The 16888-nt window shown below is 42.2% G+C and overlaps 1 protein-coding gene across 5 annotated transcripts in view; it reads left to right on the forward strand.

Moving 5' to 3' along the window:
- The window catches only part of PLEKHG1 (pleckstrin homology and RhoGEF domain containing G1), a 210201-nt gene that overhangs the window by 146432 nt on the left and 46881 nt on the right, over window positions 1-16888 (forward strand). For all 5 annotated transcript variants that reach the window (XM_081296331.1, XM_081296328.1, XM_081296330.1 and 2 more), the window contains one exon: window positions 7484-7584. In XM_081296331.1, coding sequence (XP_081152457.1) covers window positions 7484-7584 — 101 coding nt within the window. The remainder of the gene's footprint in view (window positions 1-7483; window positions 7585-16888) is intronic.

The raw sequence follows: 16888 nt of genomic DNA on the forward strand, positions 1-16888 counted from the left end.
TGGTAGCTTGCAGATAAGTAGGGAAAGATATTTCACTTTGTCACAGGACATTCTCATGGCTGTGTGTCTACCTCTTTTACTTTAAGAAGAGCTTTTGCCTGTGAGAATGTTGTCGATGTAATTTGCAAACTTTATGCATAATTTTTAAATAAATTTTTAACATAGTAATGGAAAATTAAATTTTTCTGCTGTGTTATGCTGGTAGGGACTCTCGGAGAACTTTTCTAATAGTTTTAACTAAGCAGAATATGTGAGATTAATTTTAGCGTTCTATTTGTACCAAGCTCTCTTCCAATAATGATAGCATTCTTCAGATTATGTGCACTGATAGGAAGATAATAAATGATATTAGTAGGAAGTAAATAAACACAATTGATTTCTATAAAAGCTGTCCAAAGTATGGGGAAAATGGACATCCTGTGCTTTAAGAACTTCTTAATAGGTTAATGCTAATCCTGTTTCTTAAGACCTTATATATATCACTAGATGACGGTAAGCTCACAGTTTCTGCTTAAAGTCTTTGGGGGAGATCAATTTTCCCAGTTGTCCTCAAGCAAAGGTGCATTTCTCTGTTTTCTTAATGTTCCTGCAACACCCCCCCCCCCCCCCCGCTCTCACCCCTCCCCCAGGTCGCCCCCCCCCCCAGGTGCTCTGGGGGAAGACCAAGCCAAGTCCCGCCCCTTCCAGGCCTCTCCTTCTTGGGAGGAAACCCTGAGTTCCCTCCTTTAGGAGGAAGTAGGGAGACAATGGAGGGGCTGGACAGGAAGGTGTCATTTGTGACAGGACAATAAGAAGGCCATTCCTGACATTTTTGACTGAAGTTTCATGCATTGAAGATATTAGAGAAGGTAAATGAGGCTGAAACCTCCCAGTGCCTTTTTTCCACCAAAACTTCCCTGAACCATTAACCGACTTCCACGTGTTGCCAACAGGATCTGTCTCTGAATGGAACATCAGGGAAACTCTGAACTGAGAACCGATGTCGGGGCAGAGCTGCTTTGAAGGCTCCTGTGGGGTGGAGCCCCTCCTCTGCCTCCCCGTCCCGTCTCCTCTTCTTCCTCTTCCCCTTTTCTTTCCTCCCTCGTCTCTTCCTGCTCTTTCTTTGCTCCTCGTGTTCCTGGCTCTCTTCAGTGACAGTGGCAGGAGGACTTTGTGGAGTCACTCGGGTCCTCGTGTGCTGTAGTTTTGGCATGGGGCGCATGGCCTGGGAGCTGCTTCAGGCCGACTCAGAGAAAACACGGTCCCACCATAAGGGCTTTTGTTTGTAGCTAGTGGAGTGGCCGAGCCCCTGGGTCCCATTTCTTTTGCTGCCCCTTCCTCTCCCTAGAGGAGGAGAGAGAAGACTGACCTGCAGATTCTGCAGGCCACAGCAGGAATTGGTACTCTGAAACCTTTCAGTGGCTTATTTGGAAGAAACATAAAGGCATTTTTTTTTTTAATTTGAAATTATATTCCTCTGTACTGTCCCAACACTTGTAAGTAAATGGCTATACTGTGACTTCATTTTTTAAGTGTTTTTCTCCTTTGCCCTCTGTAACCACCTAAAGGAACAGTAATCATTGTCATGGCCTCGAAACACCCCGTTGCTCCTTCAGTGGGGCCTTGCAGGTGGCGACTGTCCTCCCCCACATCTTTATTAAGTAGATTGTAATAAAGCTACTGACTGGGACATGGTGCAGCTGTTGTACAGAATGAGAAAGAACTATATTTACAAACAGGAAGTAGGTCTGCCTACATGCATTGAGTAGAAGAAATAAAATTATGGCTCAAGTATAGAATCTCATTATGACAGCTAAAACTGTCCCCGCTAGGACGTGGCCTGGAAGCATGGGTCCCACAGTGTCAACCAGAGTTATCTCTGGAGAACGACTTTGAGGAAAGAGTAAAGGTCTGGGGGGAAGGGAGGGCGGGCTTCACCTTCTGTGCTCCGACCTGCCTGAGGTTTGCCCATGTGTCATGCAGCTGGCCAGTGTTGATGTGGCCGCTCCTGGGCCCTCTCTGACAGACGGGGCTTCCTGCCCAGGTTCCCAGGAAGTGCTCACAGTCCTGTCCTCCTCCCTGGTCTCGTCTTGGTCTGTCTTCTTCAGAGCTCACATTACCAGCTGTTCCCCTCTCGGAATTCCAGGCTTCCTGCTTCCACCTTCTCCTTCCTCCATCGTCAGATTGCTCAAGGGTGGATAGAGGGAAGGGTGGATAGAGGGATGGGTGGACAGGTCACTTGATCCATCCTGCCTGGTCCTGCCTCTCTTCAGTTACCACCCCATCACTCTGTTCCCTTTACAAAACCCCATTCATTCCATACTTATCTGTTATTCCTCTTCCAAGTCAGTCTGCGCCCACTCTGGTCATTGAATTTGGGAGTCCACTATTCCCCATGTTTCCTGAGACCGGCTCTAGGAGAGGGGAAAGCTCATGACACGCTCTGTGCTTCAGACTCTCTCAGGCCTGTGAAGGCCCTCGCCCTTACCCCCACTCAGGACGATGCTCTTCTACAGAGTGGGCCACTGTTTGCAAGGGCTATTGATGTCTTCTCTGAGCGGAGAGACCCCCAGGAGGCTCCTTCCTGCTGGCTCAGGCCTGCTGACCCCTGCTGGTGCTGCAGTTTACTGGCCCTGCGGTCCACGAAGCTGCACCCTGGTGGCCAGGTGCTTGGCATAGTCCTGGACCTCTCCTCCCTGTCGGTGTTCCATAAGATGGAGCCAAAGCTGCACCGAGGGCACTTCTAGCTCCCACAGAGCCCCCCTGAGCAACTGCCCCCAGATCCTGTCCTGATGACCCTCACTGGGGATGTCTCTCAGTCACCCAGCTGTAACACACCAGGTCTGATGTGTCATCTCCACCCCAGACTCACAGCTTCTCTTCAGCTTCCAGGGGAATGGGACAACAGGGTGAAAGGGAGTGGGGGTGTTGGCCAGGGACATGTGGCTCTGAGCCATGATGTTCCCAAGAGCACTTCATGCAGAGGACAGTGGCTGAAAAATAAACCTGAGATGAACGAGGTGAGTGAGCCTGAGCCACGCAAAGACCAAGTCTCTGGATTAGCTGTACCAAAACATAGGCCTTGTCTCCTCACCACAGATCCCCAGAGATGTCTTGAAATATTTCATCTTGGTGTGAGGAAATCTGTTCCAGAGGGTACCTGCCCATCAGAAAGGCCTAGAACTGCCCTGCCAAGGCCTCTGTAGAACAGACCAGCAGGGGCAGCTTTAGGTTAGTTTTAACTCACATGCTACTTGGGGAAAAACAGCAGAAGGGAAGAGAAAAGCCCGCAGCTCTATCTCCCTGCTGCAGCCCAACAGAAGAAGAGACAGAGGGTCTGACTGACTTTAGCAGACCCACTGCCACAGTGGATGATCATATGTCCTCTGAGAAGCAGGTGGAGCCACACCCACTCCCTTGGAGTGGAAAGTGAGAAGAGAAGCTCCAGACTTCCTTCTCCTGAAATCCAGAATGGTGGATCATTTGCTTAGGTCTTGCTCTTTCCTCATTAAATACCTCCTGTCCCATAAAATCTCTCCTCTCCACCCGGCTCAGGTGTGCACTCACCTGCCCTGCCACACAAGTCTTCTAAGCGCCTCCCTGGCGTTTTTATAGCCTCTATTCTACTTCTGTATCCAAGCTGGAATGATCTTTGATCTCACTGCATCCTCCTGCGGCCGCCACCCCCTACATAGCAGCGAAGTCTCCGTGATCTGCCCTCCAGTCTGGATGCTCCTACACATGCCCAGCTCTCTGCAGCCCATCTCAGTTCCTGAGGTCCTGCCTGTCCTGAGATCAACCCCTCCCCACTCCTTTCTGTGTCTTCGTTACCCTGTGCCTGTGCTGTCTTGCCCCTCTGGTCTCCTTCCTGTTTTCTCTTATTCAAGCCCCTACTCATCTCAAAGATCAGCTCTTTCCGCATCACCACCACCTCTTTGTAGCCTCACTCTCCCTCCTGGAGTGGGAAGGTCCCTCCTGCACGGGATTATTTCAGTCCTCCAGCGAGAACACTGTAATGGACCTATTTGTATACAGTTGGACCAGGCAGGGAGCTCCAGGGGGAATGGCATGATGTGTGGTTGACTTTTTTTAATTCCTGGCTTGTGAAACAACTTGCCACACATTCTTATGTCCCTAAAAAGTGGGATGGTTGGAGGGTTTGTATGAATGAATGGGAGTGTGCTTTTAAATTCTAAATGGCTAGGCAAATGAAAGTCTGTTTTCAGTGATATCTCCATTGAGTACATGGCTGGTGACTACTTTCTGGAAAAGGAGGAGGAATTAGAGAAATGGAAAAAGACACGTTCTCCAAAACACAAATATGTAGAGTCTTCTTCCAACCTGCCAATAATCTGATACTTTTGTAAAATACAGTAAGAAAATGAATTTTGAGAAAAGTTAAACAGACAAGAATAAGACCTACCAAATATAAGTACAGATTTATGAGTAGATTCAGCAGATATTTAGTTGTCCTGGCAAACTATGAGCATGCTCACTCTCAGCTTTGTACTTACCTCATTGCAGAGCAGAAACAGTGTGCAAACTAGCTCCTGCCCATTTACTGTACCTGAAGTTAGACTTTCAATAACCACCCGTGGAATGAAAAAATTAATGAGAGGAAACCACTCATGTGTAAATCTAATGGTGGAGATGGTAAGGACATAAACTAATTAGAAAATAAACAGAGGACATTTAAAATTGCAAAATGAAAAATTATTGGAATGATAAAAAAAAACCCTCTTAGTATATGCTCACTGCCCCCCACCCCCAAAGTGGTGGGCGTGCATTGATACTCTTACAGAATAATTGTCTTAGTGCAAAAGTTTTAAATTGATCCTTCATTGTTAACAGTATGGTAGCCAAAGGTACTGACATTGTCAATAAAATTAATAAGCAGAACAACAGGCTCTAATAAATGTCATTGGTATCCTTACTCTGTCATTTTAAGCATAAATGAACTGTTATTATCACTGCGCTTCAAACCTCTCATTTTGGCTCCAGATGATTATAGCTATAATGGAGAACTTGCTACTGGAGTCTTCAGTAACTGGTTCAAGGTTAAAGCCTCATACTTAAAAGCTTAACTGTGAACAGTGGAGGGAACATGCTGGGGCCTTACGACTTTGATCTGTTTTCTAGAGTGACCTGCAAAATCTTGGACACCCAATGATCTATTTTCTCAATAATTTCAGAAAATAAGCATCTTTTAAAATCCAATGTCTGTACCATGGATGCTGAGGGTTTTGAAGCTCTCAATTAGAGAGGGCCATCATTGGTTGGAAACCAGGGCCATGTGAGTCTTTAAAGCCACATGGAACTCTTCAAGCCCCTTTTCCTATCTTTCTCTTACATGAAGAATTTAGTCTTGGGTTTCTGCAAGTGAGCGTGCTTTGTACATGAAGTATGGAAAAGGGTTTTTCCTTCTCTTGAAAAGCCCCAAGGCAGAACATCTGGAGCCAGCCAGGTGAATTTGGGATGCGCACCCACCTCAATCCCACCTCTCACCCTGCGTTGGTGTGGTTCATAGCTCCCCAGATTCTTCTGCTTTACCTTCTTAGTTTTGCATGCTACATGATTTTAAAAATGTCCAGCAAGGCATTAAACTATCCTCAAATATAGGCATTCCAAGCAAGTTGAGTATTAGCCCATTGTACCATGTGTGATTTAACAGAAATATTGATGAATACGTTTGATTTTTTTAGAAAGCTCAAGTTGGTTCAACATGCACTGATACTTCAATTCTCACCTTCCTTCGCTTTTTTTATTTGGGCATTAACGTCCTCATCTGCAAGCGTCCAAACTCATTATCATTGTTCAGTTCCTGACAGTAAGGAGAACAGGCCTTGCTATCGTGGGGGTTTAAAGGCCACTACACTTAGATTTGTGAATCTGGTACCTTATGGAGATGACCAGTTTCTTAAAAAGAAAATCTGTTACCAAAAAACTTGATTAAAAAAAAAAAGTCTATTAGCATTGTTTCATCTGTGACAGTGATTTTAGTTTGAAAAAGCTAAAATTGAAACTTATGCAAACCATAAAGTGTGCTACTTAAGAAAGTTGATGAGGAAGCCTTTGCCTCTTTTTTTCTTCTGACAAGTGAATTCTTTTTATTCTCATGGCATAGGGAACATTCTCTGAAATAAATCAGATATTAGGGCACAAATCAAATCTTAGCAAATACAAAACAATAGGGACAATTCCTTGCATCCTATCAGACCATAAAGGAATAAAATAGGAATCAATGACAAGATAAAAAAAATAAAATATTCTAACACCTGAATAAATAATACACTTTTTTAAAAAATATGAAAGCTTGTTTTTAGAAATTCTGGGCTGTTTTCCCATTTTGATCAGAACCTCTCTTTGCCACCTCTCTTATTCCTGTACTGTTTAATTTGGATTCCAGTCCCCATAGTTTCTCCCCAGCATACAGCCCTGTTTTTTGGAGGAACAAAAAGAACCCTAAAGAATGTGGATTATGAAAAGGTGTGAGGAGGAGTCCTCTGCTGGCTCTCAAGTCCCAGTTCTCCTTGGAGTCCCCTCTGAGCACCTCTCTCACTGCTGGGCGTGGACTGCGGTTTGGTGCTGCTGCTCCCTGGTCTGGTGGCTCCTCTGGGGCTGCAGGTCGCACGTTCCCTTTGATAGGGGCCTTGCTGCATTGTTCAGCCTCGGGCAGCGGACTGTATTTATTTTTTCATTTTACATTATTTCAGCTGTTTTCACTTTTTTCTTGATTGTTTTCTCGCCTCCTGCTGAGTTCTTTTTTCAAGCGTTGCAGGGAGGAAGGGAACACTCAGTTATGAACCCTGCAGCACACACAGGGTGGGAAGCTGTTTTCCCCTTTCTCAGCAATTCAAAGAGCTCCTCTGCACTGTCAGTTGAACCCGCTGGAGATCTGGACCCATGGTAGATCTGTGTGCAAGTGGTTTCTATGTTAAAAAACCTCAGACCATTCCAGAGCGTCCTCAGGGCTCACGGACGAGTACCACCAATCACAAAGCATAAGCCTATTGCACAAGTGCTTATTATTTTAGAAGCTTTTGTAAAGCAAATTGGTATTTGAGGAAGAATTTGGTTCTATACTTTAACAACTGACAACTTTATGACTTAAAGGTTGTGTTTAAAATAACTGTCCCATTTTAGAATTTTTATTTCTGGTTTTCCACTACATGAAGTTTGGAGTCTTTTAAATCAGTCAAGGAATCAGGAGCCATTATGCCAAAACTGACATTATTGGTAACCATTCCTGTTCTTCATTTAGGGAAGCTCTAGTACCTTCCAAACCTTCAATGTATACCACACTCTTTCACCTTGCTAAAGTTCCATGTTCTCTAGGTGAGTAGTTTAATCGTCAATGAGGGAACAGCTCTGGATTCTCAGGGTCCAGTTAATGAGCACAACAGCATCAGAATCATTTGAAACAGACCTGAGCGACTTGTCTTGCATAACTAAAGGTGACCTGGAAAGGGTCAGGTGTGTTTAACTCTGTGTGTTGACTTCACAGGATTACCTTGACTGTATCAGGGACCAAGCAAAACTTCCCCTGGGGACTGAAGATAGAGCCGCCCTTTTTGGAAACATACAGGACATCTATCACTTCAATAGGTAAGTTGATACTCAAAAGACTGCTCTCATATGGGAGCATCATGAATTTTTCTCAAATGAATATCGGCTAAGAAAATTCACCCATAACCCCTGGTTCTGCTTCTTACATCTTTACAGCCTATCATGCCGTGAAGTTCAAGTTCTCTAACTAAAGGCATCCTTGTTTTCTATGTGATTTTTCACATTTATTCAGTATTCTATCCCTCTCCATCCTTCTGGCTTAGAGAAGAGATCTGTTTGCCCTGACGTGGGGCATGGAAACCCTTCTTCCGCAACCAAACATCCCAAAATACACATTTCCCAGGTCTCCAGCATCCACAGCTATGCTGGATTTTCTGTGAATTTTCTTCTTCCTGAGGAGTGGGATGGACACAGTAAAATACAGTCAGTCGTTTAAGTTATAACATAATTAATCTGATTTAAAATCCACTTAATAATCTTTTCAAATAATTTAATTCAGTTGTCTATTAAGTACCTCCTAGGTAGCAAGCACTAGAAAATTACATTAGTAAACAAGAGAGGGAACTGACGGGAGCGGAAGTGAGCACATCAGTCACTACAATCCACTGTGAACCTTTGGAAGACAAGCTAGTAGGTGGGCTAACCACACAGGTGCTGACGTCAGCACCCACGGACTCCTATGCCAGCTAAGCCATGCCCAGGCCCTGGGTGAGTCTTCAAACCAAATGAAATACCTCCTTCACTTCAAGTCTTTGATCAAATCGTACTTTTGCTATGAGGTTCACCAGGTACCCCTACCCACTCACCCCATCCTCATCTCCTTTACTTTTTCCTTTCTCTCGTGACACTTGTCAACTCCTCACATTCTGTATGATGGGCGTTTCCATTATGTCTGTGGTTTCTTCCTTCCCACCCCACTCCCAGAATACTCCAAGGACAGGGATCTGTTTTGTTACTGCTGTAGCATCTAAAACAGCTTCTGGCCCCTAGGAGACGTCCTCACTCTTGTTGAATGAATGAGTGGAAATGCCAGGAAACTCCACCTCCCTCCTGCTGCTCTTGGGAAGCTTCAGGGACCTGACAGACCCGTTGAAATGGTAGCCAGTTAAGATGCAGATTTTGTAATTGTAAATTGTCATTATGAAATTCTGCCCTGCCCTGTCCCTTTGTGGCTGGTCATGCAGGCTCAATCCTACTCCTCTTTGCTCACTAAGTTGGTAAAGGTGAGCTCCTTGGGGACAGGATCCCTGTGTCCATTGCCACTCTTAAATCCCTGATACCTAGCACCAGGCTGGCCTCTGGGAGGCAGGTTCATTGAGTTGATTCAAATTATCCTTTATTCTGAAAGTCTTTGACATAAGAAATGCCAGAGTTACGTCATCATGTCCCTCTTACTTGACGCTAGACTTTGAAAACCAGTGTGTGAGTCTGTGGTTTTTCCACCTGTGCTCTATGCTGGAATCACCTGGGAAATTTTTGGAAACAATCCAGTGGCTGGATCCTCCCTCCAGAAATACTGATTCATTGGTCTGGGGTGGGGCTGGGGCATCAGAATTTTTCAAAGGTCCTCAGGAGTTTGAACTGGGCAGCCATGATTCCCCTCTCTTGAAAAAAAAAAAATTAACTCAATAATGAGAAGATAAAGAAAGAGCATAAAATACTGAATTAGAGAATCCAGAACCTGTATGTTCCTTAGTAAAGTGTTCATAGGAACCCAGGTCCCCGTTAGCTATTGCTGGTGATAAACTCCCATAAGCCTCTGCGTGGTTTCCCCTTCCAGAGCCCACCTAACGACTCCCAAACCTGAAAGAGGCAAAAGTGTTAGATGCTGTTAGGGCCCTGGCCAAGGTCTCCTGTGGTTTGGCTGTAAGTCGATGGTAACAAGTAGTTATGGGGTGAGTGCTTCCTTCTGCCGGAGGCCAGAGAGTTTCAGATCCATTATGACTTCACAAGTATCATGTGGGACTAGCTGGTCCCAAACCCCAGGTGTTGGGCCACGTACCCTCCAGCCAGATGGAGCCCTGCTTATCCAGCTGTGGTTAATGAAGCTGTGGCTGACCCCAAGAGAGATTTTGACTCCCTGGAATTTAAATGTTCATGTGTCTCTTGAGTTAAAGAAAGACAAAAATGAGGTCATAAGAAGGGACTTGGCAGTGGAACCCAGTCTACAAAGGTTGGATGGCTAAGAGACCTTGACATTCCTGAATTGATTCTCTGTTCTTTTCTGTTTGATATTCATTGCTCATGAAAGTCAGACCTGTCTAAAGTAAACCTGAGTCAGAGTAAGGAACAGCCTGATGGTGATGCACACGAGGCATCAATGCAGTGACACCACGACAAGGGGTCATGCCCATGCCTGTCCCTGTGGCTCACACCTGTATGTTCCCTGGACGTGCATAACCTCATTGCGTCTTCTGACAGCTCTGGCGCAGATACAATGAAGCCTTATACATTCTTTTTTTTTTTAAATTTTAATAGTTGTAAATGGACGGCATACCTTTATTTTATTTATTTATTTTTAAAGTGGTGCTGAAGATTGAACCTAGTGCCTCCCAAGTGCTAGGCCAGCGCTCTCCTCTGAGCTCCACCCCCAGCCCCTACTACATTGTTTATAGATGAGGAATGAATTGTTAATGGTCAGGAAGTCCTCTGCCCAAGGACATAGAGCTAGAAATCTAGTCTTTGTCCATCTGAATACTTATTTTTACCAGACTTCCAGTATCTTTCACTGCTTTGGATGACTGAGAAGACCTTGACATTCCTGAATTGATTTCAAAAATTGCTTTCAAAAAATATTTAACTCTGACATTTGAATCTTCTGTACTGTTTCGACCCCATTTGTTTTTATTTTCTTTCTCTTAAACCCACATTGTCTTTTTTGCTATTCTATTTGATTAAGTAGGAGTATTGATGTACCTTTTTATGTCAGTGCTGCTTATGAATCTTTTATTATATACTGTAGATCAATTGATTTCAAAGAAAACTATCTGGCAAATCAATGTTGGGGCTTGAAATAAAAACCTTTAAAGTTTCTATTCTTAGTTCAGATCCAGGGTTTTCAACATAATAATATTGCATTTCCAAAATTAAAGAGAAAAATTAAACAAAAAATTGTTTTACATTGGCCTGAAAAAAAAAAAATGCAGCTGAGTAGATTTCTTCTTTTAGGAAATACAGGGAGAGTATCCCTAATCTGACAAAAATTGAAATGCTCCAAAATCTGAAATCTTTTGAGCATTGACATGGTGCCACAAGTAGAAAACTTCACATCTGACTTCATATGATATGTCACAGTCAAAACACAAGCACATCTTTCAGTAGATGAATAGATAAAGAATATGTAGTACATAGACACAATGGAATATTACTCAGCCATAAAGAAAAACGAAATTATGGCATTTGCCAGTAAATGGATGGAATCAGAGACTATCATGCTAAGTGAAATAAGCCAGTCCCAAAAAAACAAAAATCAAATGTTTTCTCTGATATTTGGATGCTAATACACAATAAGGTAGGGGGAGGGAAGAATAGAAGTTAATTTGATTAGACAAAGGGGAATGAAGGAAGGAGGGAGGGAGGGGAATATGACGACAGTAGAATGAATCAGACATAACTTTCCTACGTTTAATATGAATACACGACTAGTGAAGCTCCACATCATGCACAACCACCAGAATGGAAAGTTATACTCCATGTATGTATGACATATCAAAATACATTCTACTGTCATGTATAACCAAAAAGAACAAATAAAAATTAAAAGGATAAAAACAAAACACAAGCACATTAAAAAATACTGTGTCAAATTACCCTCAAGTTGTATATAAGGTATGCATGTAACAAATGAGGCTGTGTTTAGTCTTGGGTCCCATCTCCACAATATGTCATTTTGAGCAAGCAAATATTCCCAATTCTGAAAAAGTATGAAATCTAAAACACTTCTGGTCCCAAGCATACAGGATAAGGGATACTTGACCTGTAGTTCCAAAATGCAGAAAAGCATCAGCGTATGATACACACCCATGAACCACCCACCTCTATCTGAGCCTTTCTTGTTCCCTATTAGCTTTAGAAGTTTTTTAAAGCATAAAGACATTAGAGATAATACTGAAGCCAATCAGATACTCTCCCCCAGCGGCACGTGGCTTTGGAGAATGGCTGACACTGTGTTGGTAAACCAGTTCTCCAGCACGGAGACAGGAGAGGGGAGGTCTGGAATTTATAGTGCTCATGAATTTCTGTGGTATTTTACTAACAGCTTTATTAAGAAATGTAACTCTCACACAATCCACTGGTTTAAAATGTACATAGTGTTTCGTGGTGACTTCAAAGAGAGTTAATTTTAGAACATTTTTGTCACCCCAAAAAGAAACTCTACACCCTTTTGCAGTCATTCCCACTTCCTTCACCGCCAGGCCCTAGCAACCACATCTGCTTTCCGTCTCTAGTTTGCCTATTCTGGGCTTTTCATATAGACAGAATCAAAGACTCTGTGGCCTTTTGTGACTGGCTTCTTTCATTAAGCATAACGTCTTTGAGGTCTATGCCAATTGCAGCATACATCAGCACTTCATTCCTTTTTGTTTCTAAATAATATTCCATTATATGGGTATACCACAACTTATTTATCCATTACCAAGTTGCTGGACATTTGGGTGATTTATAGTTGCAGTTCATTTAACTATTATCTAGTACTCCATGGGGGCTCTATCCCTTTGTGTTGTGCCAATTGCAGTAAATAGGAGCATCTTTCTTATTGGTCCCTTAGGTTTCTTTTGTGGTTTCCTGGATCACATCCATTGTCCAGTTTCCTGCTGGGATGTTTCTTTTTCTTGTTGTTGTAAAGGAGTCCTTGATGAATTCTAGCTAGTGATCTTCATATATCATGTTCCAAATAAATCCTAGTATGAGATATGTCTTTTAACTCTAATTATGATTTCTTTGAGAATGAATTATTAAAATTATAAGTTTGACAACACAAAATATAATTTAAAAAAGTGTTTTAGTTGTAGTTGGACACAATACCTTTATTTATTTATTTTTATGTGGTGCTGAGGATCCAACCCAGTGCTAGGTGAGTGCTCTACCTCTAAGCCACAATCCCAGCCCCCAAAATATACTTTTGATAAAACCATAAAGATTTTATGTTGTGTTTTACAATTATCTCCTAATCTCAGGTAACAAATATGCTCTATTTTTTTTTCTAATTTTATCTTCAAAAACTCCTAAAATTTTGCTTTTCACATTTGTCTTTAATCTGCCTAAAATTGATGGCAAGTTGCTAAGTGGTAGAAGGTCTAAAACTCTTATTTCACAAATTAAAATGTCTGGCCTCTCCATACTGACTTGTAGTTCTGAGTTCCTCATGGGCCAGGTTCATTTTGATATGTGGTATGTACCTGCCTCTGGACTCTATATCCTGTCTGTCTGTTTCCACTCACCTCCCTGAAGGTCACCTGCTCTTCTTCAACACTAGTTTAGCTTTTGTAGACTCTGCCCTGTCAAATGATGTTTATTTATCAGTTTGTCAAGTTTCATGAAGCACTCAGTGGGATTTTTTATTGGAATTGCATTAAATTTATATTTATAGGTTAACTTTGTCGAAATTGACATGTTGTAAAGATGAAAAACTTGCAGTGATGAGTCACCTCATTCATAGATCTATATCTCTTCAATCAACCTTTTAAAATGTCCTTTAATGTTTTAAAATTTCTACATCACATGCATACACATTAACTTTTTAAAATTCATTCCTAGATACCTCATAGCTTTTGATGTTATTTTGACTAGAACAATTTTGTTTTCTTTTTTAAACTAACTATTGTTTTCATCTAGGGGTGCTTTTGATTTTTATAAGTGAATACTGTTTCACACTAACTTTTTAAACTTTCCCACTGATTCTTAGATTCCCATGTAGACAGTGATGTCAGAAAATGAGGATAATTTTTGTTACCCTTTCCGGTTCTACTACCATTTATGAGTTTTTCCTGTCCTATTGCTAAAGCAAGTCTTCTCATACAGTGTTGGGATGTGAGAGCATTATTACCTTCTTTTTGATATTTTCAGGAATATTTTGCCATTAAGTATAATGTTTGCTGTGGGATTTAGATAAGCACTTGTACTAGTAGGATTTTATTACAAATCCTTGTGAATATTGAATTTTATTGAATGAATAGTATGCCTTTAATGAAATTGACTTGATTTTACTCTGTGTATTCATAATGTGGTGAATTATATTAGCATTCTGATTTGAATCATTCAAAACATGACCAGAGGGCTGGGGAAGTGGCTCAAGTGGTAGCACGCCCACCTGGCATGCACGAGGCACTGGGTTCGATCCTCAACACCACATAAAAATAAAAAAGATATTGTGTCCACCTAAAACTAAAAAATAATAAAAAAAAAAAAACATGACCAGAATAAAACCTGCCTGGTCATGATGTTTTATTTATCTAAGCACTGGTGAATTTGCTATCTTTGTATCTTTTTAGAGAAATTTTCATGCATGTTCATAAATGACAGTACTATACAGTTTATTTTACTATCTTTGTTCAGTTTTGATATATGACAATATTTAAATGGTTATTTCATAAAATCTTCCATCACAAAATGTTTTGGAATATAATTGAGACTTTGTTATTTTTTCTTTTTGGTAGCCAAATGTCTCTCCACACTAAATTAGAAATTTAAGCCTCTGCTTTGCTGCCTGGAATAAATGGTCAGGAAACTGAGATAGACAAAGGTATCACTTTCCCCATTTGGACCAGCCCCTTAAAGTCCCCAAACTTTTGGGGGCAGGGGATACCAGGGATTGAACTCAGGGGCACTCACCCACTGAGCCACATTCCAGCCCTATTTTGTATTCCATTTAAAGACAGGGTGTCACTGAATTACTTAGCACCTCGCTTTTGCTGAGGCTGACTTTAACTCGAGATCCTCCTGTGTCAGCCTCCTGAGCTGCTGGGATCACAAGAGTGTGCGCCACCACGCCCAAATCCAACCATGTTTCTTAAGTGATTTTCTCTTCCACCTTCCATGACCTCCCACCCTCTTCCACCCCCGCCCAGCCTCAGTTGCTCTCTGTCATGCTGCCCTCTTTATTTCCTTCCTATCATATGATACCATGTGACAGTATGCTGTTTATTGTCATCTGTGGTCAGAACATAAGTACATGTTTCTTGCATGGGGCCTTTGTCCATCGTCTTTACCCCATAATCTCAGCGCTTCTATCCACGCCTAGAGGGGGAGCCTTCTGTATTGCTAGTTGAATGGCAAGCTGACAGGTGGGTAGGACAGCTTTATTGGGACAGTGGCCCCGGTATAAAAGCATGAGGGAAACCCATGGCCTTTTCCTCACCATTTCCATTCTTATCGTTTTCATCCTATTCTAGAAAAGGGCTGTAAAGGACAGCTGGGCAGGTAATGCCAACAAGGCCTCTCAGGTGGGCAGGACCATGTTGAAGACTGGCCCTCAGCCTCCTTGAGTCAATCAGGGAAGAACTGCTTCTGTAGATGTGTTTGCAGTAGAGTGCAGGATGGGACTCAGCCCCATGCTAGCCACAGCTGAGCATTAATTAGGAGCTGTGTGGCCTATGATGAACGACATTTCTTTACGGGCCATGGTTTCCCTCCCGGCTCTGTGGCTCTTGGGGCAGGGAATGCCAGTCATTTGCTTACAGGTGAGGTTCCACCTGGAGCCTGGTGAAGAGTTCCTCCCCCAGCACTCTACTCTGGGGTGGAATTAATACATGGAGGGAGCATGATGAGCCTAACAGAGAGAACACCAGGAATTAAATATGCCAAGGAGTGTCTCTATTAAGCTCCAAGAAGGAGCGTGATGGAGTCTGCTCAAAATTCCTCTCTGCATAGAAAGAGGAAATTTCTATTGAGAGATCCAGACATAAAACCTCTACCCGCAGCACCCCATCCTCCAGTCAGGGAGGACACGGTAACTCCAAAACACGGTATCTTTGGCTGTCCTTTGACTTCCACCTTCTCTCTTGCCTTGTCCAGTATTCAGAGCTCAACTATCTTTAATTTAACCAACCCATCCTTCTATAAAAAGATAATGATATAAGCATCAGAAGTAAATTTTTTCACATTAAAACTTATCTTCGCCAGGCACAGTGGTGCACACCTGTAATCCCAGCAGTTTTGGAGGCTGAGACAGGAGGGTGACGAGTTCAAAGCCAGCCTCAGCAAAAGTGAGGCACTAAGCAACTCAGTGAGACCCTGTCTATAAATAAATAAAATACAGAATAGGGCTGGGATGTGGCTCAGTGGTCAAGTGCCTCTGAGTTCAATCCCCAGTACCCCCCCCCCAAAAAAAAAAACAATTAACCGAGGAGATATTTTTTATAAGACTATTGGGAAGAATGTTCAAATTGGGACTGTCCTAAAAGATCCTTTCAAAGTGTAAAATTCAGCAGTAGATTTCAAAGTAATGGCACAGCCTATTGGTAAGGCTTCAAACTCCATTTACTGAGTCTGAGTAAAATATCAAAGAAGAATATCCACCCTTATCTGAAAAGTCCATTAAAATAGTCCTCCCTTTTCTAACAACATGTCCATGTGAGGCTAGGTTTTTTCCTACAGACCACCCCCCTTCCCGCCACAACAGCTTGCAACAGGTTGAATGGAGAAGAGGGCAAATTCAATAAAAGGGAGAGGAAATAAAGTTAAAATCTCCTCCAGAAAAACAGAACAGTAAATAAGAAGATGGTTTAAAGAAGAGGATGAATAAGAAAAATTTGAGACTTAGATCCGGAGATCCCAAATGTGAATAACATGACCTTCCACAATGTGGGGGTGGAAGCATCTAAGACAGGAGCCAGGAACAGAGGCTTTTAAGCTTTTTGGTCCTAGGATCTGTTACATGTTTAAAAATGATTAAAGACACCCCAAAAGCTGCTTTTGTTTGTTTTTTAATGTTTTGTTTACCATGTTATAAACTAAAACTGAGAAATTGTTAAAGCTTCAGTTTGTGTAATAATATAGTAAACCCACATGTTTAAGGAAAGTAATTTGACTACTTTTTTTTTCACAATGTTGATGTGTTTTGGAATTGTTTTACATTTTCATAAATCACCTTACTCTGACCTAAGAGGACACAGAATTCTCCTATCCACGCCTACTTTCAGTCTGTCCTAATATGGAACATAGAATAGCCTCTGGAAGAAGCCTCTGTACTCTTTTGATAGAGGGAAAGTAAAAACCCAATAGCATCTCAGCATTTTTATGAAATAGTATCCTGTGTTCTTCCTGAGGCAGGGTCCCTGGACCACACTTGGAGATCAAGATCTGTTCCCACATGCTTGAATTGACCCAGTATGTGAACAGGACC

This window comes from Spermophilus citellus (genome assembly GCF_964194105.1).
Source record: "Spermophilus citellus genome assembly, chromosome: 5".
Lineage (NCBI taxonomy): Eukaryota > Metazoa > Chordata > Mammalia > Rodentia > Sciuridae > Spermophilus > Spermophilus citellus.